Genomic DNA, 25,132 nt, shown 5'->3' with positions numbered 1-25,132 from the left:
AAGTAAATATAACAAATATTTTGACTAGAGCAGAATGAGGAGGTACTGGATGAAGTACTAGAAATTACTTTGAGAGATCTGCAGTTGTCAGTGCCAGAAGAAAAAAGTAAAAAGAATTTCAGAGATGGCGATCATGTAGTTTAGTCTTCAGTGTTTTTATTAACTGAATGCAGTTTAAGTGAACCAAGAATTTTGAATTCCATTTTAATCAAATTTTGTTATGGTTGCAGTATTTATACTATTTGTATGGGGTTTACTTATCTTGATCTGTTACATTGTTGTCATTTTGTTTCATTTTCTATAAAACTGTGATTTGTTGTTGTTTATCTTGTGTTTAGTATGGCTTTGTTATTTCTTGCATTAATGTACTGTAGATGCTATGCCAAGTTGTGATTTTTTATTTTTGGGGAGTGTGCCCTTTCTTAATGGTTGTGTAACCTTGGAGATAGTATATATTATCAAGAAGGTGAGTGGGTGCAAGCCTCAAGCTTCCATCCAAATGAGAAGTGCACAGGGGCTCCCCAACTAAGAAGACACCTGTTTCAGTTTTGCATTGTGCTTGTTGCTTGTGGATTTCTGCACTTCGGAGTTAATTACTGTGGTTCAGCTTTTTTTCACCTATCAAATCCTCTTCCCAGCACCTAAAAACCTATTCATTTGTTAACAGTGTGAGAACCAGCCCGTTCTTTCCTTCATAGATGTAATTCCCTATCTAGGGAGAGAATCTGTAGACCTATTCATTCTCACACAGATGTGTTGTCATTCACGTGGGGCACTCAAACCCCACTAGAGCTGGCTGTGACTCCTACTACTGTTGCTTCATACAGGGATGTAGGTGTACATCCTCACATTCCAATTATCCTGGCATCCATTGCTGTGCATTTGTCATTTTTAGATCATTATGCTGGCTGCAGACTGTACCTCTCACACTTCTGTAGGGGGTCATCTTTGCAGCAAGCGGGACTGCTTCTTTGTTCCTGTCTTTGAATTGGCATTGACTATTCATTCCCACCTTTCTTTGCTATACTGCTGTCAGGCATAAATCTTCTGGGATGAAGTCAGGGCTTTAACCTTGTGTGCTACAGACATGGGCATAGTGAATTCAGATTTAGTGGTTTCTCTTGGATCTGCATTTTTTTGCGTCGGACAACCAAGCGTGCCAGTGGAAAGCATCAAAACTTTTAAGCAGACAGTACACATTGTTTACGTTAACAGCTTTACAGAAAGCATTTTTGTAAAGGAAAATCTTCTCTTACCTCCTGTACCTAGCAAATATGCTGACTCCAAAATCAGTCAATCTTCAGGTTCAAGAAAAACTTCATTACCCCATAACCCCATAGTTCCGTGTTCTTAATGAAATAAGTGTATATTCATCAAGCAAACATGAGAGTCAAATAAAAACAGTAAATTGTTCCCATTTAATTTCATACGTGCTGTATTCCATTTCTGTTAATTGATATAAATACTCAGGTACTGACACTTACTTAGTATTCCAGTTACTGAAAGAAGGTACCATTGGAGGTTCATCGGAGCAAAATTCATTAGGCAAGAAATCTAGAGTTACTTTTTTAACACCTTTATTAAAATGTCACTTTAGACATAGACACACATACATTAATAGAAAACAAAGCATAATACAATTTTCCCATTTGCACATTATACATTATGTTTCCTTTCTTTCTTTGTAATAACTGTCTTTCAAGCCAGTGTTTCATAAATTACTCATTTCCTGCCTTTCCTTAAACTTCACTCCTCCTACTGAACATTATTCTGCATGTGCTGCTCCTCAAATTCCATTTATTTCTATGTAGTTTGCTCTTTCCTTTAACTAAAGATCACGCTTCCAGTTTTTACAGTATTCAGTACTTCAAATGCACTTGGTTTAGATTTTGATTTACATTTTCTAGTAATTGCTTTTTTGGCAGACAGCAGAATTAAATGTAATAATGCCTTACTATATCTAAGCAAGCCAAATCCCATGTACCAGCTTAAAATAATAATTTCTTTAGTTATTGCAGTTCGCTTCCCCCATTTCTGGTGAAGTACTCTGTAGGGATTTTTTATTTAAATCTGCCAACCTATTTCACTCCCAAAAAACATACTCTTGGTTACCTCTTTCTTCCCTGTCACACTTCCAACATTTGCGATCTACCTGAGAAAAATTCTAGGTCTGCTTGGGGTATGAAAATACCTAAGCAAACACTTTCAAGTAAAATTCCTAAATCTTCTAGACTCTGTTGCATATTTGGGAGCCGTATTTATGTCCTCCCACTGTTCCCTTGTAAATTGCTTTTCCAGTCTCTCTCTTCCCAGTCTTTTCTAACCTCCTCTGATATGTTTGCAATATTTTATATGCTGTGCTAATTATCCTCCTTTTTAACACCAGTTTCTTTTCTAGATTTGGCTAAAAGCTATACCAAAGCAGGTTTTTCACTTTGGACTCCCCATTCCTTTCTGTTTGCCCACACTCTGATATCAATCTCTGATAGGGAAGATGGTCTGTAACCTGTAGTCCAAAGTTCTTCTTGACCTCCTCCCACTCTTACTTTTTATTTGCTCCCAGTACATTGGCTCCTTTGCTAGTTTTCTCCAGTAAATTTCAGCCCCTCACTTGCCTTTTTTCTGTACCCCTTCTTGTAGTCATCCCTATTGGCAGAAGAGTCTCATTTCCTTTAGTAGGAAATAAGTTGTGCCCAAGGCTTAATGTTCAAAGCTAAGAAGTTTATTTGTACCTGATCTTTTGAGGGAATAGTTGCTTGAGAGAACACAAGTCAAGGACAGAGTTTGAAATATAATTTGGTAGCTTGGCTTACTTGCATAGCTAGAATAAGTGGTACAATCTGCGTTGTTTGCAGTTAAAGCCGTAGTAAAAATTCAAGAGAAAAAACTAGCCTCTACAATGGCAGTGATGCGTTGGACTAGAGGAAGTACTAATTTGTTTTCTTTTCAAATATGCATTGTATTTAACCTGACCTAGCTTATTACTCTGGGTACTTTAAAGCAATTAACTTTACAGATATTTAAAAGCCTGTGTGACAAGTACATTTGAGTCTATGTTTTTAAGAGAAGGCATACCTAGTGTTGTACCAGGCAGTGGTTCACAATATATAAGCAAAAAATTCAAAAGGTTTGAACAAGATCAAGAGATTAATTGTATAACTAGAGGTACACATTCTCCTTACTTGGATGGACAAGTAAGGAGAACTAATCAGACAGTGAAAAAATCTGATGGAAAAAAAAACTAGTTCAGGGTATGGAAACTGTCTTTCTGGACATTTGGAATTTAGGATTATTCCACAGTGTGTCCCAGTTTGTCACCTTCTCAGTCAACAGGAAGAAGGTTGATGAGTAACCTACCAACTTCAACATCTTTGCTGATACCAGAATATCAAGGTATGCTAAAAGAAATGGTGGGAAAGTATCAGCAGAGTCAGAACTAATGTCAAGATTGTCATTACCTAATCTGCAGAAAGTAAGCAGTCAGAATTTATCATATTTGAAAAGATCAGTGTCCTGAAGCAGTAGTGATTGGGAGGACAGTATAACCCAAATCATTTTTGTAAATATGTTACAGGTCACAGAATGTACATGCATACCTGTAAATTAGTATTCAGATGTAGTGGCAGTAATGCCCCCAGAATATAGAAACATTAAGTACAGTAGCTGTACAGAAACAATTGTCATTGTTTCTTTGGGTAATCACTACTGTTTCCAGATTTAGCAGGTCTTATGAAGACATTTACCAGTTTGCACTGCAGTTATATGAACCAGCTGAAAGGCTAACCCCTAACATTATTTCTTGAGTAATGAAGTAGATTGCTTTTTATAGTTAGAGAGAATCCCAGAGACAGTGAGGAACACCGTATGTGAAAGCAGAGGGCAGTGCAAACTGCTCTTGTGGTCAAGCTCATATTCATGCAATTGACAGATATTGTTAATAAGTAATGTGTTATTGAAATGTTTAACTTTCCCCATGTGCTTGTATATGAGGTAAACAAATTGTACTTAGTCTATGCTTTAGAATTACAAATAGTGATATACATCTTCATAAGTAGAATACGATAAATAGATGCTAGAGTTTAATTCTTTTTAACAGTTAAACACATTAAGCAAACTATGTGCAAATATGCATGCATATATACACACACACACACACACATATATATATATATATATATATATATATATATATATATATATATATATATATATATATATATATATAGATATATATTTAGAACCACTACTAAATCCCGAAAACCCAAACTACCGACTCCCAAAATCCCGAGAGCAAATACCCGAAACACTAAAATACCAAAACATCAAAACTGTGAAATTCAAACTACCGAAAACTACACTCAACATACACCACACACATACACACACTGTCCCCCAGAACACAAACACACACCCCCCTACTTAAATATTCTAACTCCAAGGTCGCACTACATACACAAACACATGAAACACCACCACACACCTACATTCCCCTCGCACACACACACATCACAGTCACAACACACACTTACACACTAAACCCTAGCCAATACATTTAAACATAGATACTTACCTGACCTTCCACCTACCACAACACCAGAAGCAAGAATGTCAAACTCCCAATGATCAGGATTTTGAAATTCGCACTTCTGTTCGTTCGGTAATTAGGGATTTTGGCTATATAGTCTCGAACGTTTGAAATTCGGTATTTCAAACTTTTGAGATTATGTAGTTGTTGTCTTTTCAGCTTTTCCCGGTTAGGGGTCGCCACAGTGGAACTTCGGTCCGCTAATGATTGGCAGTAGAGTTTTATGGTGCCGAGTTGCCAGCCCGATGCCCAACCTTCAGCGAAGGCACGCCCATTTACGCATGTCTTTCAGAGACCACTCGACTGCAGGGAGGACATGCAGACTCCACACAGAAGGCACTCAAGCCGAGAATCGAACAGAAGAACCTTTTGCTGTGAGGAAACAACGCTACCGCTGTACCACCATGACTTCGAGATTATGTAGTGATATATATATATATATATATATATATATATATATATATATATATATATATGGGTTCAGTTCAGAAGCTCGAAATACTGAAATCTCGAATTTCAGTATTTGGAGCCCAAGAAGCTGAATCCACATAATAGTGAAAGTTTAGAAGTGTGAAATTCAAAACCTCGAATACCAGAGGTTTTGAATTTCGTTATTCTAAAATTCCGCTATGGTTATGTATTCAGGTAAGTGTGTGTGTGTGTGTGTGTGTGTTAAGGGGTTTGGGTAGGGGCTGTGGTGTGTGTCAGTGTGTTTTGTTGGTGTGATGTGTGTGTGCGAAGAGAAAGTAGCTTGTGTGGTCCTGTTTTGTGTGTGTTTGTATGTAGTGCGACCTTGGAGTGAGAATATTTAAGTAGGGGGTGTGGGTGCTTTCATGTAGTAGAGTGATTGTGTGCATTTGTGTGGTGGATGGTGTGTGTATGTGTAGTAAAACCGCAAAATTCAAAACTTCCGGTATTCGAGGTTTTGAATTTCGTGGTTTTTAGTTTTCGTTGTTTTGTCGATTCCACTTCTTGGGATCGAGATACTGAAATTCGAAATTTCAGTATTTCGAGGTTCTGAAGTGAATCCATATATATATATATATATATATATATATATATATATATATATATATATATATATACACACACACACACACACACACACACACACACACTCATACATATAATGTGTGTGTGTGTGTGTGTGTGTGTGTATACATATATATATATATATATATATATATATATATATATATATATATATATATATATATATATGGGTTCTGTTCAGATGATTGAAGTTTCAAAACTTTGAGCATCATATGGCTGAGGACCATAAGATCGAAGTTTTGAAACTTCGACCATTCTGAATGGAGATTGCCATACAGTGCAGAACGGGAAATTTGCTGTTTTCCTTGCTGTAGTGCAATCTCGGAGTTGGTATATTTAAATAGAAGGAGGTATGGTGGGTGCTGGGGGGCTTGCCCCCGTGTAAAAACGTTATGTAACAGAATTTTTTTTTTTCTTTTTTGTTTTATTAGATATTCGAAGTTTCAAAACTTAAGAAACTGTCAGGGTCTTTGAAAATATCTTGCATATATCACATTACCTTAAGTAATCAATTTTAGCAAGTCAGTGATGCACAAGTTATCAAATGACTTCTTGTTTATTATTGTAGGGGCTAAATGGAATCAAAAACAAACTGAATCTTTGCTCCTTAAAGACATTGCCCAGCTTCTGAGCTGTATGACTTAATATTATGCTTAATAGTCTAACAACATGAGGATATTCAGACAAGAACAGGTAGTTGGAAGAGTAACAGTAGCTACTGTGAAATGTTTTGTCAATCTTTCAAGTTCACAGCAACTGTTAATGAATATTTAGTAATGTGAAATGGATGCATAGAATGAGACTCAAAAGGTTCAAAAACACTCCATACTGAAGTTTGGGGAGAAGCGTAAAACAAACTACAGTAAACTAACAGTTAACCGGCACCCATGCGGATCGATAGATGCCGGATAACTGTAGTTTCTGGTTGCTTGAGAGTTACTATTAAAAATGACTAATACTGTACCCTATACTGCACCAAACCATACCATAAACACTGTATTGATTTGATTTTAATATTGAAATATAGTAATTAAAAACCTGGCTAGAGGGAAAACAGAAATTGCAACACATGAAAATTGAATTGTTCATAATGTACTGTATTTCTCTGATTTTTTTTATTTTTCTGCTGGTTACTTGACAGTGCTAGTTGCTTGAGTTCCGGTTAACTGAGAGTTTACTGTATCTGTTTGAATTACTAGGCAGTAGTAACTAGGAATTGAGGTAACAACACCATGGCATTTGGTTCAGTATTAAAAAAAGGAGTTATATTCATGAGGGATGTAATCATTAACACTAGTATGTGGTAGTGTAGAAAGAAAAAAAAAAACATTTGGGTACTTTAGGTAGCCAGCTGGGAAGATGATAAAAATGTAAAGAAAATTTTAGACCACTTACCAGATAATCTCCCAAGTCCCTACTATCATTGCTGTCTATGCTCATAATGCAGTGACATGTCTTGGCATGCTTGACTGATGGATTCTCGAAACTGCTGATGCTAGGACTTGCATAAATTCCTAAAACTTCACAGCAAGATGGAAGAGAGCCCACTGAAAACCACCAAGAATACATGTTTAAAATCTAAAGTAAATGTAAAAGTATAGTGATGTCTCTAGGTACAATACTTTCCCTGTTGATAAACAGAAAAAAATAAAAAAATAAATAAAAGATGTTAAAGTTGACAGATACTACAGTTTCCCCAGTCAAGTAGACAAGTTGCACACAGCAGTTTACCCACAGTGAGATCAACTTTCATAGCTGCTTAATCTCGTTTTTGCTTAAATATGTAAAGCTCCAGTGTAAGATTGAAAAAAAGCCTACTGAAAATCACCAATGAAGTTACTTATGAACTAAAAAAAAGTGTAGTAATATCTCAGAATAGTAAACTTTTCCCCAGGGAAAAAGAAAACTAATTAATTAATAAAAATATTTTAAATTTGCCTGGTACTGTAGTTCCTCACTCAGCTAAGAAAGTTGCACATGGCTCCTTGCCTATGGCAAGACTAACAGTAAAATATTTAAAAACTAAAATATAAATAAAGTAATGTCTCAGAGTATCATACTTTCACTGGAGACAAACAAAACAAGTAAAACATAAAGAAGAAGATGTTAAAGTTGCCAGCATACTACAGTATCTCCAATTAGCTAAGGCAGCTGTGCACAGCATTTCACCACGGTGAGATCAGCAATAGTCTCAACTTTGAAAAATCTTCAAGTGAGTTTCAAGATCATAGGACGTCAATAAGTTTCATCTGAGCCATATTGAACATGGTTAGCATATTTCTAGAGTCTGAGAGCTGATCACTAGTAGTAGGCTTGATAATGCTTCTGAGATTCATTCAGCCCATCAAGTGGAGTTAGGGGTCACTCTTGAAGAAGCTCCTTTAATAAGAATTTAATGAATGTTTAATTGGAAGTAGGTATTTCTGTCCCTGAAAAATTGGCAAAATTAATTTCCGTAATTTTCTTAAAATGTTAGAGGTGTTATGATGGACAGGTAGGCACAAGGTAACATATTTTCAATAGCTGGCAACTTCTGTATTCTTTTTGGGAACAGTTAGGTCTTGATTGTGAAGTACTCCTTGAGATACCCTTTTATTTTAGTCACAGTCTGGTGATATTTAATATATTAGATACGGCTAAGTATTTTAAGTTGGAATCCTGCTTGATTTTAGTTGTACTCGTGTTAGGCAGGAAGACAGTTGCTTGCCACTGGAGAAAGTCCAGCTCAAAATATTCTTGGGACTGTTGGAAGACCACTGATCTGTTTCTTCATGGTGCAATGAAGGTGGCAGCCCACAAGGGCAAATCATTTATAATGACCCTCTTTTGTAGATGTCAGGGAGATTTTTATATTTTCGTACAATTAAGTGCCTGTGAGGTGTCAGGTCTTACAAGGTTTGCTTCTTCAAGACTTGTGAGCTCTTTTTTGCTACTTAGACATGCAGGCACACCCATGTGCGTGCATGCACACACCACGTGCACACACCACTCGCGCGCACACACACACACACACACACACACACACACACACACACACACCACAAAACACACACCCCACACACACATTTCTAACCACATTTGAATTTATTTTGTTTTATCCCTGACGTCTTATCTGACCTTTTCAACCAGTATTCTTAACTGACTACTTTTGTATATAGAAGGAAAATAAAACATAGACATACACATTGGCTAATAGATGAAATCAAATTAATGATGAATCTTCATGGCTGATAGCTGAAACCAAGACTCGTCAAGATAAAGCATTAAAAAAATGAATATTCTTGCATCTCTAAAATCAGACAATACAAAACCCTTAGGAGTCAGGTCAAATATAAGTAAGACAAGAATAAGAAAACCTACTTCAATACACTGCTGTCTTTCAACAAAAATAATCCAGAAGGCTTTGGCTTTCAATCAATAAATAATACCATTGTTATCTCATCCAAGACCTCTATCAGTGTTGCTTATAAAGTGAGTACCTTTATTACATAAGCAGCCACAACAACAAATACTCAAAACTAATCATATAGCTATAAATGAAACAAGTTATTCCAGCAGTAGTTAATTTATCCTGCATTCTGTTGTAGTGGAACATTTCAAAAAATATTAAGACATGAAAACATACCACCTTAGCACTAGACAAGCTTAGAATACTTTCACATAGCAGTTGAAGCTGCTGCATATCTTATTACAGTACTTACTAGCAGGTCTATGAAAAGAAAATCATGTACGCTCACTTTGGCAAAAAATGTCACATTATCACTGTACCAAAAGGAGGAATGCCAGTATACTTACCACATTACAGACTAGATGTCACTTTATCACCTCTGTAAGATTCTTCAAAAAATGCATTCATAAGCACACCACGCGCGCACACGCACACACACACGCACACACACACACACACCACAAAACACACACCCCACACACACATTTCTAACCACATTTGAATTTATTTTGTTTTATCCCTGACGTCTTATCTGACCTTTTCAACCAGTATTCTTAACTGACTACTTTTGTATATAGAAGGAAAATAAAACATAGACATACACATTGGCTAATAGATGAAATCAAATTAATGATGAATCTTCATGGCTGATAGCTGAAACCAAGACTCGTCAAGATAAAGCATTAAAAAAATGAATATTCTTGCATCTCTAAAATCAGACAATACAAAACCCTTAGGAGTCAGGTCAAATATAAGTAAGACAAGAATAAGAAAACCTACTTCAATACACTGCTGTCTTTCAGCAAAAATAATCCAGAAGGCTTTGGCTTTCAATCAATAAATAATACCATTGTTATCTCATCCAAGACCTCTATCAGTGTTGCTTATAAAGTGAGTACCTTTATTACATAAGCAGCCACAACAACAAATACTCAAAACTAATCATATAGCCTTAAATGAAACAAGTTATTCCAGCAGTAGTTAATTTATCCTGCATTCTGTTGTAGTGGAACATTTCAAAAAATATTAAGACATGAAAACATACCACCTTAGCACTAGACAAGCTTAGAATACTTTCACATAGCAGTTGAAGCTGCTGCATATCTTATTACAGTACTTACTAGCAGGTCTATGAAAAGAAAATCATGTACGCTCACTTTGGCAAAAAATGTCACATTATCACTGTACCAAAAGGAGGAATGCCAGTATACTTACCACATTACAGACTAGATGTCACTTTATCACCTCTGTAAGATTCTTCAAAAAATGCATTCATAAGCAAATCGTAGGTTATCTGCTTAGAAGAAAAAAAATGTAGTTTTTCCTGTGCAAACATGGTTTTCATCCAGGTCACACTACGAAAGAGCACACTGTACATATTTCAAAAGCTTTTGACACTGTTTCCCTATAATCTTCTTTTAAAGAGTCTAGCCAGCTGAGAGATTAGTATGCATAAAATAAACTTGTTTTAAAAGATGTCTGATTGGAACGATCACAGCACATATACTGTCAAGAAATATACCATAACTACCAAGCCATCCTTGGACTACTGCAGGTTACTATATTTATAAATAATATGGATGCAATAACAAAAAGTACAGTGGTTGCCCATTATACAGATGATCCAGTGCTAACCTGCTGTGCAGAAATTTTAAATTAACTTCAAACAGTAACACAAAAATCTTTTAATAATCTAAAAATGGTTAATCAAATCCCATTTATAACTGAATATCAACACACAAAATGCTCTTTAGGTTTGAAACAATATGTAAGCAATTTACAAATTTGAGACTTACATCTTTATACATCACAGCAATTGAACATGTAGCCCATACTACATTACAGTAGAGAGTCAATTATCCAAACTAATTGGGACCTAGAGTAGTTCTGAAAATCAAATTGTTCAGATAATCACACACATAACTGAAGTAGATAAAAACATCTAAAATCTTGTTTTTTTCTGCACACAGGAATGTACTTTTCAACCATTCAGCAATTCCAATGGACAATATAGAATATTTTTCACACACGAGCTGGCTACAAGCTCAAAAAACATGCTGAAGCTAATACATGTAATATTTACATATTCAGAGTTTATGATTTTTCCTACCGTAAAACTTTGGAAGACTGGTTCTGATAATTGACGTTTCTGATAATCGACGTTTGGATAATCGACTCTCTACTGTACTTAGAATTGTCACTAATCACAAGTTAAGGTTTGACCTTTATATTGACTAAATCATTATCTAAAACTGACCAAAAGTTCAGAATGTTGCATAGACCTGAACCATATCTTACAGAACAAACTATGATAGAAACTACTCAAGAACGTGACCAAATTTGCTGCAAATCATCCAGATAAAGAATATCACTGTTTAGCACTACATAAAATGACCCGGCTATAATTCCAATATAAATTAACTTGCTCTCAGCTTTAAATTGTACATGACCTTTTGTAAAATAACAAACAAGTTTCTGTTAATTGGCACTCTGGTTCAAAAGTATTGCTTAACAAGACAGATCAAATCACTAAATGAAATGAGCTAGATATAACTAAATCAGATAATCACTGTAGTGATTCCCACTGCTCAGTACACATAGATAAATTATGGAACTACAGTTGTAACATCAAAACAAAACCCTAAATCATTTCTAACAAAATTAAAGAATTGTATAACATCCAATCTGATGTTGTCAGTCTTCATTCATTCTTGACTGTTGGGTCTCTTTTCCAACCTCAGAACTGACTTGGCCATTATATCAAACTCACGCCAGCAGAAACTCTCAAGCCAAGGCTACCCATAATGGCTCTTTTCTTTTTCTTTTCCTTTCCCCTCTGATCTCGTTCACCACGTAGAATTACGGATGTGTCAGCCATGCTCTCAGCTAAGGGCTAACTTTTCATATATGTATATATATATATATATATATATATATATATATATATATATATATATATATATATATATTCTCTGCTTTAATTCTTAACTTATTTCCTTAATATTCATTGTTACTTCTGTGTTTTTGAGTGCGAGTGCGTTATCTTCCTTCCTTACCTTGTCAGTGAAAAAGTTTGACTTACCATCATTGGTATAGGTCCCTCCCTTCCCTTTTACCTCTGGTAAATTTTTAAATACCATCACTGGTATTCTCTTCTTTTCCTTCTTACCCCCCCCTTACCCTTTTGTGGGTATTTTTCTCTAACAACTATTGTTGATACTCTCTTTATTTAAAAAAAAATTCTTTCTCTGTTTTTTCCATTACTTTTTATATGTGAAAGTTTGTGTCTGTGTGTGTGCCTTCTCGTGTAATTTTTGAAAGATGGCAGAGAGACAGAAGGGAACCGCTGGGTTCAAGCAATATGAGGAATGTGGCAGAAAGATGCTCAACTCAGATGGGCACCTTTCTTGTGTTTATTGTTTGGGGGTGCCACACTTAGAAATTCAACTGCCGTGTGAACTCTGCAAGGGTTTCAGCGCTTGAACCCTTACAGAAAGGTGCAACAAACTCATCCTCAAGGGGCTGTTAAAATGCCCTTTTGGTGAGGCTTTGTTGGAGGCGGAGACATCTAAGTCTCCCAAAAAAAGAGTCAAAGAATAGGAATCACTCTGTTCCAGCATCTCCTAAAGTTCATGAGTCTAAATCTGCTAAGGCCCTGGTCCCGACTCATTCCTGGGAACCGAGGCCTAAGATACCAAAATTGATATCCACTGCTGTTCAGCCACCAAAGCATGTAACATCCCCCAGGGTGCCGACAACTGTTGAACCTACAAAAGTCACTATAGCACCGATCTTTTCATCAATACCAGTGACCCTGTTGGCACCAACAGTAGTTTCCCCCATGCAGGTTACTTCCTGCCCAGCAAAACAAATTATTGGTCAGCCAACCACATTGCCGAAGGTCGAGAGTATACCCAGGACTAGGTACTCCACATATGTAGACCCTTTGTTGGGTCAGCAATTAAGCTCATACATTGAAAGACCAGAATCACCCTCAGGGATGTCCGTCCGTTCCACCAGGAGCTTTTCAGAGCTTGATGTAGTCAGATTAGTGGATCATCTCTTAGCGGCCAGAGGTCTCCTTGCCCCATCTAGGACCTCTTTCCCATCTGGAGCTGAGGTTTACTCTTCAAGGACTCCCACTTATCTTCCTCCTTCAACCTCTCCACAGGTCTTGGTTCCTGGTGCCCTGCAGTTTCGAGTCCTCTCGCGGCTCCTACTCAGGAGGTGGGCTCATCGGAGCAGAGCATGACCCCGTTTCCGAGGTTGTCTTTCTTGGTTCTGGGCTCCCATTCCTCTTCGAGCGGGCCTGCCTTCCAGATTATGGAGAGAGCCCTAGCCTCTGCAGGCTCACAGCTGGCACCATCCCCGTTGGAGTGTCACATCTGTGTATCCTCTGGCTCGCAGCTGTCACAATCTGCTACACTGGGGCAGTGGGCACAAAAGCGGCAAGACACCCTATTGGAAGGTCTCCTCCTCGGATCTTCCCCCTGAGGAATCACCCCATAAGAGAATGTGCAAGAAGAAGCAACTGGATTCTCCAGAAGAATTGGTCATGGAGGATACAGATTTTGATGAAGGGGAAGGGTCCTCTCAATCACCCCTTGAAGATGTCTCCTTCGGAGACATCCTGGAAATTTTAAAACAAAGGGATGATTGGAAGTACACATGACAAGAATTGGTCATGGAGGATACAGATTTTGATGAAGGGGAAGGGTCCTCTCAATCACCCCTTGAAGATGTCTCCTTCAGAGACATCCTGGAAATTTTAAAACAAAGGGATGATTGGAAGTACACAAACCCATCCTCCATGGAATCTGTTTACTTGCAGGCTTTTCATGCCTGCTCTTCCACTTCTTGGGTGACCCCACCTGCTGATGAACTAGTCAGGCTCATCGTGCAGCGTGTGTGGAAGGCCCGTGATACTATAGAGTCACTTCCCCAGAAACCGCACAAAATTATTTCCATGCCCTAGGATCAGCCTCACTGGTCAAAAGGTCTAGCAGTAGATGCCATGGTGGCGGTGGCTGCCACAAAAAAGGAATTTGCTGAGGAGAGTCCATCTGTCCATCCTCCTAACCGACAGTCCAGGATGATGGACAGATTCGGAAATCAGGTCTTTTCTTCCATGACCTTTGCCATACGGTCCTTGAAATTTCTGGCACATTTTATGCGACTCCAAAGGGATCTGATAACCAGGCTTTCAGAAACCTTAGCAGGAGCAGTGTCTGATAAGGTCCATGACAAGGTTGCCTCTCAACTTGCCACCCCAGAGTCCATCTCCACCTTGTTCATGCGGCTTATCGCACATACAGCCAAAGGGACTTTCAGGGCAGAGGCTACAGGCATTGCCATTAGTCGCCACACCTAGATGCGCTTGTGTGACTTTGCGGACCCCTTCAAGTCTTTCTTTATCAATGCCTCCATTGATGTTTCATCCCTTTTTGGCCCAGAGGTCAGAGACACATTAACCAGGTGTAAGAAGAACAGAAAGACCCTTTCTGCTGTGGGCGTGCATTTTTCCACTCCCCAACAGCCTTATTCTAGGAATCGGAGGAGTGGAAAGATGTGGTTCAGAAAGTCCTAAGGGCCTTTTCGGGACACACGTGGCGAGTATTCCTCCCAGGGCAGAGGGGGGAACTCTTCTGGAAGATGCCTTTCCCATGGCAGAGGGGGGCTGCATAACCAGGGTTCCAAGGATTCTTTCTCTGGGCAACCCTACCAGCGCTCCTGAGCAGTGGCCTGATTGCCTACCTCTGGAGCCAGTCAGTGAAAGATTTTCTCTGCAGCACGCAGCCTGGTACCCAATAGCATCAGATTCTTGGGTGCAGACAGTGATTACCAGAGGTTACCATATCCCCTTCAGTCTTTATCCCAGACCACAAAGACGAATCCCTGATGTTCCACCCAGTCAGAGGAATATAGCAGCACTCGAAATCCAAAAGCTGCTTCAAAAAAGAGTCATCCAAACAGTCCCACCAGACCAAATAGGATCCAGATTTTATTCAAGATTCTTTTTAGTGCCAGAAAAGACAGGGGACTCGAGCTGAATCTAGACCTCAGTGTGTTGAACAAGTTTGTTCAACAAACAAAATTCTGGATGGTGACGGTTCAGTCTATCCTTTCTTTTCTGGAGAAAGATGATTGAATGTGCTGCATAGATCATCAGGATGCATATTACCACATCAAAATGGACAAATGCTCCAGAAGATACCACCGCTTCCAGCTAGGAGCCAGTCATTACCAGTTTCAAGCACTGTCTTTTGGCCTCACCACAGCCCCCAGAGTGTTCACCAAATGCATGGCAGTGGTAGCAGTTCACTTAAGGCTACAAGGATTCCAGGTGTTTCCATATTTAGACGACTGGCTCCTCACTGTCCCCACCAGGTGTCTGCTGCTTTCTGCCTTGGACTTCGTTCTAAGGCTTGCAGAGTTCTTAGGCTTCTTGGTCAAAAGAGAAGAGTCAAAGTTATCACTCACATAGGACATAGAATTCATTAGAGCAAGACTAAACACAAGATCCTGCGTGGCTGCTCTTCCTCTTCACTGACTGGAGAAGTTGAGGTTACAACTGAAAATGATACTCTCTGAAGATAAAGTTCCGGCCTGCCAGGTCTTACAGCTCTTTGGGTCCATGGTAGCAGCAATCACCTTAGTTCCTCTGGCGAGATACCACATGAGGTTACTTCAATAGCTTTTGCCGTCACAGTGGTCAATGTTAACTAATCCAATATCCCACCCGATCCAAATAACCAACAAGCAGGACTTACATTGGTGGATGCGGCCAGAAGACAAATTTTGGAGCCGCTGTTTTCTCTCTCTCAGCCCAAGGCCATATTGACCATGGACGCATCCCTGATAGGGTGGGAGGGGGGCATTTTCAGGGAAAGACAGTCCAAGGCAGTTAGTCCCCTACAGAGGCCGGATTGCATATCAACATCCTAGAACTGAGGGCAGTGCTCTTAGTGTTGCAAGCATTCCGATCTGCCCCCCCCGATCTGTCCCCCCAGGGACAATTCCTGTTCAGTCAGAAAACATGTCAGTAGTCTGGTACATCAACAAACCAGGGGGAATCAGATCCTACCCCTTTTGTCGGGAAGCCCTAAGAGTTTGGCAATGGGCGATCGCCTCCAACCTCTTTCTGATAGCAATGCACATTCCGGGGAACTCCAATGTGATTGCGGGTAAACTGAGCAGATGCATTCTCCTGCCTCACGAGTGGTCTCTCAATCTCAATGTCGCTGCGAAGATTTTTCGTCGATGGGGGTGAGCCTTGCTGCGATCTGTTTGCCTCTTCCACAAACCACTAATGCAGCAGCTACTTTGTCCTGGTCCCCCCTTGGGGGGGAGTCTCCGAGAGATGTTCTTCTCCACGATTGGCCCCCAGGACTTCTTTACGCCTTTCCACCAATCCCCCTAATTCTCCAATTTCTAAAGAAAGCCCAACGGTTGAGAAGCAAAGTGATTCTCATTGCACCTTACTGGCCCCATCAAGTCTGGTTTCCCTTTCTATGGCCTCACTTAATTTACCGTCCGTGGATTCTGGATCCAATCCCAGATCTGTTGGCTCATCCACAGGGCCTAGTCCATCCCAACCTACAAAATCTCAAGCTGACAGCGGAGTTCCTCCACTTCCAGTAATTACCAGGTGAAATAACTTATCTTCGCCAGTACAAAAGATATTTCTGGCTTTGCATAAACCATCCACCAGAAAACTTTATCTTAGCAAATGGAAGAGATTTGCGCATTGGTCTGATGAAAAGGGTATTCATCCTTTTTCAGCCTCCATCGACAAGGTCTTGGAATATTTATCCACCTTATTCCAATTAGGAGCCTCTACTTCTACTATTAGAGTTCATTTAGCTGCCATTTCAAATTTCCATAATGGTTTCAGTGACCTTTCTCTGATGTCCCACCGTCTCTGCAAAACCTTTCTGAAGGGCGCTTTACATTTGAAACTGCCTTTTCAAAGAGTCCATTGCACCTTAGAGTTTAACATTGGTTTTACAAAGTTTGTTCCATCAGCCTTTCAAGCCAGCAGCCACTTGTGATATCAAATTCTTATCTTGGAAAACTCTTTTCCAGGTAGCTATCATGGTGGCCAGGAGAATCTCAGAATTACAGGCTGTGTGTATAAAATACCCGTATATCATTTTTCACAAAGAGAGAGTATCACTCAGGACTAATCCTTCCTTTTTGCCTAAAGTTCTGTTAGATTTTAATATAAATCAGTCCATTGATCTACCAATTTTCTTCCCAAATTTCTCGAACAAGGGAGAATATTGTTTACATTTGTTGGATGCACGCAGACAATTACATTCTTACTTGGATAGAACAAAATCTTTCAGAAAATCAGACTAATTGTTACTATCCTTTTCGGGTCCTAGACTGGGCAAACTAGTTTTGAAAGTTACCCTTTCAAAATGGTTGAGAGATTGCATCACTTTTATTTATCAACAGAATAAGCTGGACTTATCAACAAAAGTTATGGCGCATTCTTCCAGATCTGTTTCCACTTCAGTAGCTGTTCATTCCAGAGCGTCTATGGGTGAGATATGTGCAGCCCGCAACTTAGGCTACTCTCCATACCTTTAGCACTCATTACAAATTGGATACGGTCTACAGGGGAAGAGCATCCTTTGGCTCTATGGTACTCAGGAATATCCTTCCCTAGGGCCTCCCAAGGTCTAAAGTTGCTAGGGATTCTGTCCCAACAGTCAAGAATGAATGAAGATTGACAACATCAGATAAAGAAGTTAAGTTCTTACCATGATGTTCCATCTGTGTTATCGATCTTTTTTCATTCTTGACATCCCACCCACCTTCCCACTCCTAAGATTTCTGGAGATTCAGAACTAGTCCTGGGATCCTGTTAAGGTTGTTGCTCAGACAAAGCTTCCATCATTTTGTACTCTACAGGCAAACTCGATCTGAGGGGAAGGGAAGAGAGGCATTATGGGTAGCCTTAGCTTGAGAGTTAGTGGCTGGTGTGAGCTTGATATAATGGCTGAGTCAGTTCCGACGGTTGGAACTGAGACCCAATAGTCAAGAATGAATGAAGATCGACAACCCAGATGGAATGTTATGGTAAGAACATAACTTCTTTTTTGGAGCTACTTGTGTGTAAATGTCTGACCTAAAACTAACTTGATACCTTCATTCTATGCAAAATATCCTAGCATTATACAAATCTGTGCAATTCTGATTTTCCTAAAAATCTTTGCAGTCTTTTTTTGTGTCTTCTTTACTCTCCTGAGTATTGCACTACCATAGTTAACCCTTCCTTTTTAATCTTTTGCTTCACTCAACTGAAGATCTTTCTAACCTAGAGTGGTATTCATAGTCTCAAAATTTGCACTTGTGCACTTGAGCACAGTTAAGCCTATACGCAAATATACTAAACCAGGCTGTTTGTGTTGACTACATAAATGTACTGAGCCACAAGTGCCAAGAGTATGCCAAGGAGCTGCTGAAGTATCCTCAAGGGAAACGTCTGAGATATACCAAAAATATCTCCTTGTTTCTGAATGGTCCCCATGGCAATTTATAGTGGGGGCAATACATACTTTAGTATCCACATGTATAGTAAGGCCACACATTCCCCCAGTTCCCATCTGAAGAACATACATACTCATTAAAGCCTTTAAAATATCCATGTCCATTTAAATCTATCAAGAATTTCTTGCTTATCAAAGTTATAATAGGTTATTGTTTGTATTTTTGGCAGCAATTTTGGCTCAGCCAAGATAAGCACTTCACACTGAGAAATAGCTTGGCTGGTAGCAACAGCAAGCATCTTTACCAAAAAAAAAATGCGAAGTAGACAGAAAAGTTGTGATTTTTGTTTTTATAACACCTCTGCATATGGCATGTCGTGGAGACAAGTGAAAAAAACAGTGATTCACAAACAGCTGGGAAGTGGGCTTATTAGCATAAAAACTTCTATACCATTTCTCATGCAAGTATTATTATCTCTTCATTTGCATATGTTCACTAAAGACCACTGCACATAAGTGCAACTGACTTCTATGAATCACACCAAGGCTGTGCTTAGGCACAGGGTGTACAAACTGCCTTTATGTCTAAGTACAATGACTAAGAATTCCACCCTTAATTTTAGTCAGTAATTCAACATTTTGTATTAAGTGGCTGTTTCATGGAATAAATTGAATGAGTATCTTCTGTACTATGTGTACCAAAAGACTATATAAAATAATTTTGTTCTTATGTATAAATAACCTCTTCTGTACATTTTTATGCAAGTTGTAGATAATTTTTGTTCAGACACGGTGATTTCTGTCTGCACTAGTATGATGGGCTTTTTCTTCCCAGACCTCTGCTGAAAATGGGATTTATGTGCTCACTTTCTGGTTAACTAGTGGAAATAATAATAAAAAAAAAAACTAATAAAGAAGAAAAATGTAAAATATTTGTCCAGTTGGCAAATATCCTATATGCATTTTCTTATGTTTACAATTGTTAAAGACTCTAGAACAAAACACGAAGCTTCTTGGCAACTGCACTAAAGTTCAGACAAAAAAGTGTAAACACTCTGATAGTTGCAGTTATTTGATGATGTAACAAACTGCAGATTTTACAAGTTTAGATAAAAATTCCAAGGTTGTATTGATTGTTGTCTAAATAATTTATTTCTTCTTTAAAATGATTAAAGTCTTAAAGTTACTTGTTTTAGAATTAAGAGGCATGATGTTGTAGGAACTCTGAAAGTTATCAGTTATGCTTGAGAAAACTTCACCTGTTAAAAGAGGAAAGGTTGTAGCAAAATTTTGTTTAAAAATGTATTATTCTTTCATAGCTTATAAGTGTGGTTCAGAAAAATATTGATTGCCACTACTGTTACCGGTCCATACTCTGAAAATATGTCATTTTCTGAACTTTTTAGCAGCTGATATGCAATTTACTGGTTATTGCCCTTTAGAATGGGAAACAGGATCAATAGGTGCTAATTAAAAGTTCTTGTGTTGTATACTGGATTTTGACAAAGCAGGTGCTGTGTTACTGATGAAAGTTTTCTTTATTTTGTACATAGCTGTGTTGGGGTAGAAGAAGATGAGGCACCAAACATTGACATCTACCATTGTCCGAACTGTGAGAAAACACATGGGAAATCTACTTGTAAGTATAGAAACTTAGTTGTGCCATTAGAGGCTTAGAATTTATGGGTCTCATTCCAGTCATCTGTTTCAAGCATTTTAAATGATGTACACCCATCAAAATGCTTAAGACAATCTACATCTTGCAGTTTCAGTCCTTAGACATTATAGTAGTAAAGTGGATGTCATCACCATTATTCCAGGACAAAGTGTTTATCAGTAAATATGAGTGATGGCAATTATTAAATGAAAAGAAATGAATCTTTGAAGAATTTCCATAGTTGACAGTATAGGAAATCATTCATATTAAGTGTTGGTAGTGCTCATATATTTGTAATTAACAAAATGTGCTTCAGAAACACTCAGCTATAATGTGTTAGTGTCTGATGGGAGTAAAAAGTGTTTTCTTTAAGTCTTAAGTTTTAATGTTTTATGTAATGACACAGTATAGTTGGTTCTACTACAAGTGCTTGAGTCCCAAGCACTCAGAGATCACTGTATCAAAGTCAGAGACTTGAATATCCTGTATCTCTTGTAGGCTGTCACTGGCACTCGCACTTGAATACAAGTTGAGCCAAGCTGCTGGGGAAAGAGTATGAAGGTAGATTAGGACAGTGATCAGGAAGGGGATTTAAGTTTAGGGAGTGCAAGGGGAGGTTTAGGCTTAGAGAATGGGAAGAGAGTTTTAGGGTTAGGGAGAGGGAAGGGAGTCAGGTTTAGAGACTGGAGTTGGTGGTTTAGGGTAAGGGAGCGAGGAGACAGCTTAGGGACTGGGTGGAGATTTTAGGGTTAGAGTTATGGCTTTGGTAGAGCTGAAGAGTTTTATAGGGTTGGGTGTTGGGAGGGCTAAGTAATTTTGGGATATCAGGCTACTGGGAGTTCGAGCACTTGCTTTTTCGATCAAGTGGCAGCAAGCGTATTGTGAGCTTGTAGCATTTGAGCACTTATAGTAGTCCCATTACAGTGGTATATTTCTAGTCAACAGAGTATTCAAATGATAACTGTCTAGAAAAAACAGTCACAGAATGTTTTTTCTTGTGTTCCATTGTATAGTATATTCTTTTGTTACATAAGGTTTTATTGCAGATGATCTTCCATTCTTCAGCACAGAGAAATCCTCACTAAATCTGCATATTTTTATTATATATGACTGCTATGAGTACAAGTGAATGATAACATTTTTTAAAGAGTTGCACTTATAAGTTGTTTATCTCAAAGTAATATTGAAAACTTACAGCTAAAATGGTCTGCAAAGTATAAAAAATAAAGTGGTCACCTATTTGACTTAGCCACATAGTTGTTAGAATTGTAGTGTAGTATGATTTTTATTCCCAGATAGGCAGCAGTAACACCGTATCTTCTTCAGGGTGGGATATTGTATCAATAATTCATAAAAAGGTGACTTACCCACCCACTGTATATTTTTTCCCCTTTTTGTAGTTATTTCATACACGCACAATTTACCTACCTACTGTGCTTTCTGGCTAGATTATTCAAGTTTTCCCTGACAAGGAACTAACATGGGTCCTGATCTTGCATCAGTCAAGCACTTGAGGCTACCTGAGAAATCTCACTTTATTATTCATTGTTTTCTGTTTTTCTTACCATTTCTGAGTGCTGCTAGTCTCTCGGTCAAGCCTGAAAAAAAATAGCCTGACAATTACTGATACTGTAGTTGTCTTTGTAAAATGTTCACAGTTTTGTTTGTTCACATCAGTTGAAGTCCTCTTTAGCAAATTATTGAAATACCAAGTTATGGGTTCAGCATTGCCAAACAAGCATGCTTATGGTAGGCAAGCACCATCAAAAGGCTACCATGTTTTGCTCAAAAGCTTGATTGTTTCAGCCCTGAACTTAATTGTAAGGATTGTGAAATTTATGGTGAATGTACGCAAGTGATTAATTAAGACACAAAAAATTAAAATCATACTTAACTTAAAAAAGAAGTCCATGAAAGTATTTTTTGTAAACTGTTAGAGAAAGCTAAAAGTAGAGAAATTATGGAAATGGTTCAAAAGAAAGTTGAAAATGTTCAAAGAAAGGAGTCAAATTTGCTGATGAGCAGCGACATGCAACCTCTGTTGAATTAGGCCTATTGTCTAAAGTGGCTTCCACAGATTTGAAGGCATCCACAAAAAAAGCTGAAGGAGTGTCCTGTGACATCAGTGAAAGATGTAGAGGATCCATAATGTACTTCTGTGGAGATGTCTTATGAAGCAACACCATCTGAGGTTACTGTCACACCTAAACCAGATGTTCTTCGTGTTTCACTGATGCATTCATCACACTTGGGTTATCTGCCTGCAGGTAGCCCTCAGTCAGCCCAAATACCAGAGAATTAATATTTCTGCTTCGGTTGCTGTCGCTTCAGTGCTGATGTCAGGTCGTCAGGGGTATAAAAACAGACAGCCGACGTCATTACATCAGTCTTTCTTGCCGAGGAGCCCAAAGCAGAAGCAGTTTGCACGAGTGTCGATCGGCCGCTACCTGAGTTTTCGTTTCCGAATTGAATCATCCTGAAGTCTTCTAAAGCTAAGTACCCTGTTGGGGATCCTTTTTTCTTGCTCTAACCAATGTCAGAAAAAGTTAAAAATTGTCTCGCCTGTGGAAAGTAAATACTACACCGAGACTTCCATTCTTACTGCGTCACCTGTTTAGGCCCAGACCACAACGTACCTCACTGTCGGTTTTGTGCCTGTTCAACTCCCGAAGTATTCGTCGTTGGGCCCTTAATGTCACTAAATACTTTCGCTCTCGATCTCCGTATTCCGAAATGGCTTCGGTAAGCCATCTGACTACCGATCTTCCGAAAAAACGTAAGGATAAAGACAGAGACAGACCGGACAGGTCCAAAACTGCCAACGACGCTTCTGTTAAGCTAGTCAACAGTTTGCCAGTACTCACTGAGGCGCTTTTGCAGCCCTTGATGCCCACTTCTATTGCTTCGCAGGCCGCTACCGAGACCTGTTCGGAGTCCGGTATGCCGTGAGGCTCTTCTTTGACTACGGAACTTGCAGATGTCTCTACCTTGGATGGGTCTGGAACCGCTGTGCAGGCACCGGCTTCCGAGGAAGTCCTTCGCATTACTGATATTCAACACAAAATGGTGACTTCTTTCACGTCTTCAGTTCTGTCTAAATCTACTGAGTTTCTAAGACCAAGAGTACGAGCTATGCCTAAAAAACGATGACCCAAACTCAAGCACTTGCTTCCTTGCCACAAAATCAAATGCTTAAAATGGCGGAAGACCTGATTATGCTGATTAGGGGAAGCCAGCCTTCCCCTCCTAAGGGAAAAAGAGACCTGTCCCTGGCAACTTTAACTGACCAAGAGTCCGACGACTCTGAGGTTTCTGATTATGAAGGCATGCCTTTATCTGCTTATGAGGTTTCAGATGCAGAGGAATCCATTCCCTCTGCTTCCCCTCCTGAGGATTTTTCTTTTGGTGAAACTCTTCATACTTTAAGAGAGCATTTCCACTGGGAATGCCAGGATTATCCTCAGTCCAAAAAGAGACTCAGAGAATTTTTAGATTTACCTCAACATAGACCTTTAGCAATCCCTCCTGTTCTGGATTCTGTGGATGATGTGTTTATGGAATCCAGTCTAACTCCTGATACTTTACCCCCTGCTCCAGGGAAACCAGACAGGTACTATAAAGTCTCTGACTCTCACAAATTTATTTTCAAAAATCCTACTGCTGACCCAGAGGTCATTTCCCAGGGGCCTAAAGGTATAAAAGCAACTACAGCTAAGAATCCCACCCCTTCGGACAGGGATTCCTGAGATTTAGACAGATGGGGTAAAAAAGTATACACCTCTGCAACTCTCGCCATTAGGGCATTGAATTGCCAGTTTCACATGCTGAAATACCAGCAGCATATTATGGAACTTATTAAGCAAAAATTATCTACCTTTATAGACTGTGCAGAAAATAAAGAATTACAAGAGATTATGCATTCTGCAAGCCAAGTCAGCAAGCATACCTTGCAATGTGGCTTTGACACCCTAGAAGCTTCTTGCAGGGCAGCAGTCACTGGTTCTGTACTGAGAAGGCATGCTTGGGTTAAGGAACAGACCTTGGCAGACTATGCCAAATCAAAATTACTAGACACTCCTTTGGACAAGGACAATCTGTTTGGCACCAAAGCAGAAGAGGTTCTAAAAAAGATGGAAGAAAAAGTTAAGTCTATGCAGACAGTCAAAGATTTTTTGCAAATTGAGCATCCAAGATTCAGTAGGCATTGCCCCTCGAAACATTGGGCCTTTCCAGCCCCCTCAAGGCCATCTCAAACTAGACCCATGGGAAACAGACCCCCCCCCCCAGGTTACAGTCTCGGGGTATGCAGAGATCTAAGCAATAGAAGGCCTCCACTTCTAAAACAGGAAGAGCAAAGCCATTCCCTTACGGAAAGAATTCACAATGACTTCTCAACTCCACTCCTCACCTCTGTCCAATTGCACATGCCCCTAGGAGGAAAACATGCCCATCATGCAAAAAAATGGACCTCCATCACCAAAGACCTCAACATTGTATCCCAGGGGTACAAATTTTACTTCCAATCACTGCCAACCCCAAATGGGTTCCCAGACCATCCTCCAAACCAGTGGGCAGAGGCACAGAACCAAGTTCAATCCCTGCTCTCCATAAGGGCAATTCAGCCTGTTCCTGTAGAACATATAGGTCAAGGGTTTTATTCCAGACTTTTTCTTTGTCCCAGAAAAGAGGGCACTTGGCGTCCAAGCCTAGATCTTTCCATTCTAAACACCTTCCTGGTGGTACCAAAATTCAAAATGCTAACCCTTCAGCAGCTTCTTCCTGTGCTGTCCAAAGATGCCTGGTTAGCCACCCTAGACCTAAAAGAAGCCCATCTGCACATCCCTATCAGGGACTCATGCAGAAAATACCTATGTTTCAGGGCAGGATCTATG

The 25,132-nt window shown here is 39.2% G+C and overlaps 1 protein-coding gene across 5 annotated transcripts in view; it reads left to right on the top strand.

Moving 5' to 3' along the window:
- Nucleotides 1–25,132, top strand: part of PHF2 (PHD finger protein 2) — a 3,400,138-nt gene that overhangs the window by 467,540 nt on the left and 2,907,466 nt on the right. For all 5 annotated transcript variants that reach the window (XM_044078128.1, XM_044078127.1, XM_044078125.1 and 2 more), the window contains exon 2: nt 20,137–20,222. In XM_044078128.1, the coding sequence (XP_043934063.1) occupies nt 20,137–20,222 (86 nt within the window). The remainder of the gene's footprint in view (nt 1–20,136; nt 20,223–25,132) is intronic.

The sequence above is a fragment of the Protopterus annectens genome, chromosome 7.part0, assembly GCF_019279795.1.
Source record: "Protopterus annectens isolate FY-2018-M chromosome 7.part0, PAN1.0, whole genome shotgun sequence".
Taxonomy (NCBI): Eukaryota; Metazoa; Chordata; order Ceratodontiformes; family Protopteridae; genus Protopterus; species Protopterus annectens.
The sequence above is the reverse complement of the archived record's forward strand: the minus strand, read 5'-3'. Positions and strand labels throughout refer to the sequence as shown.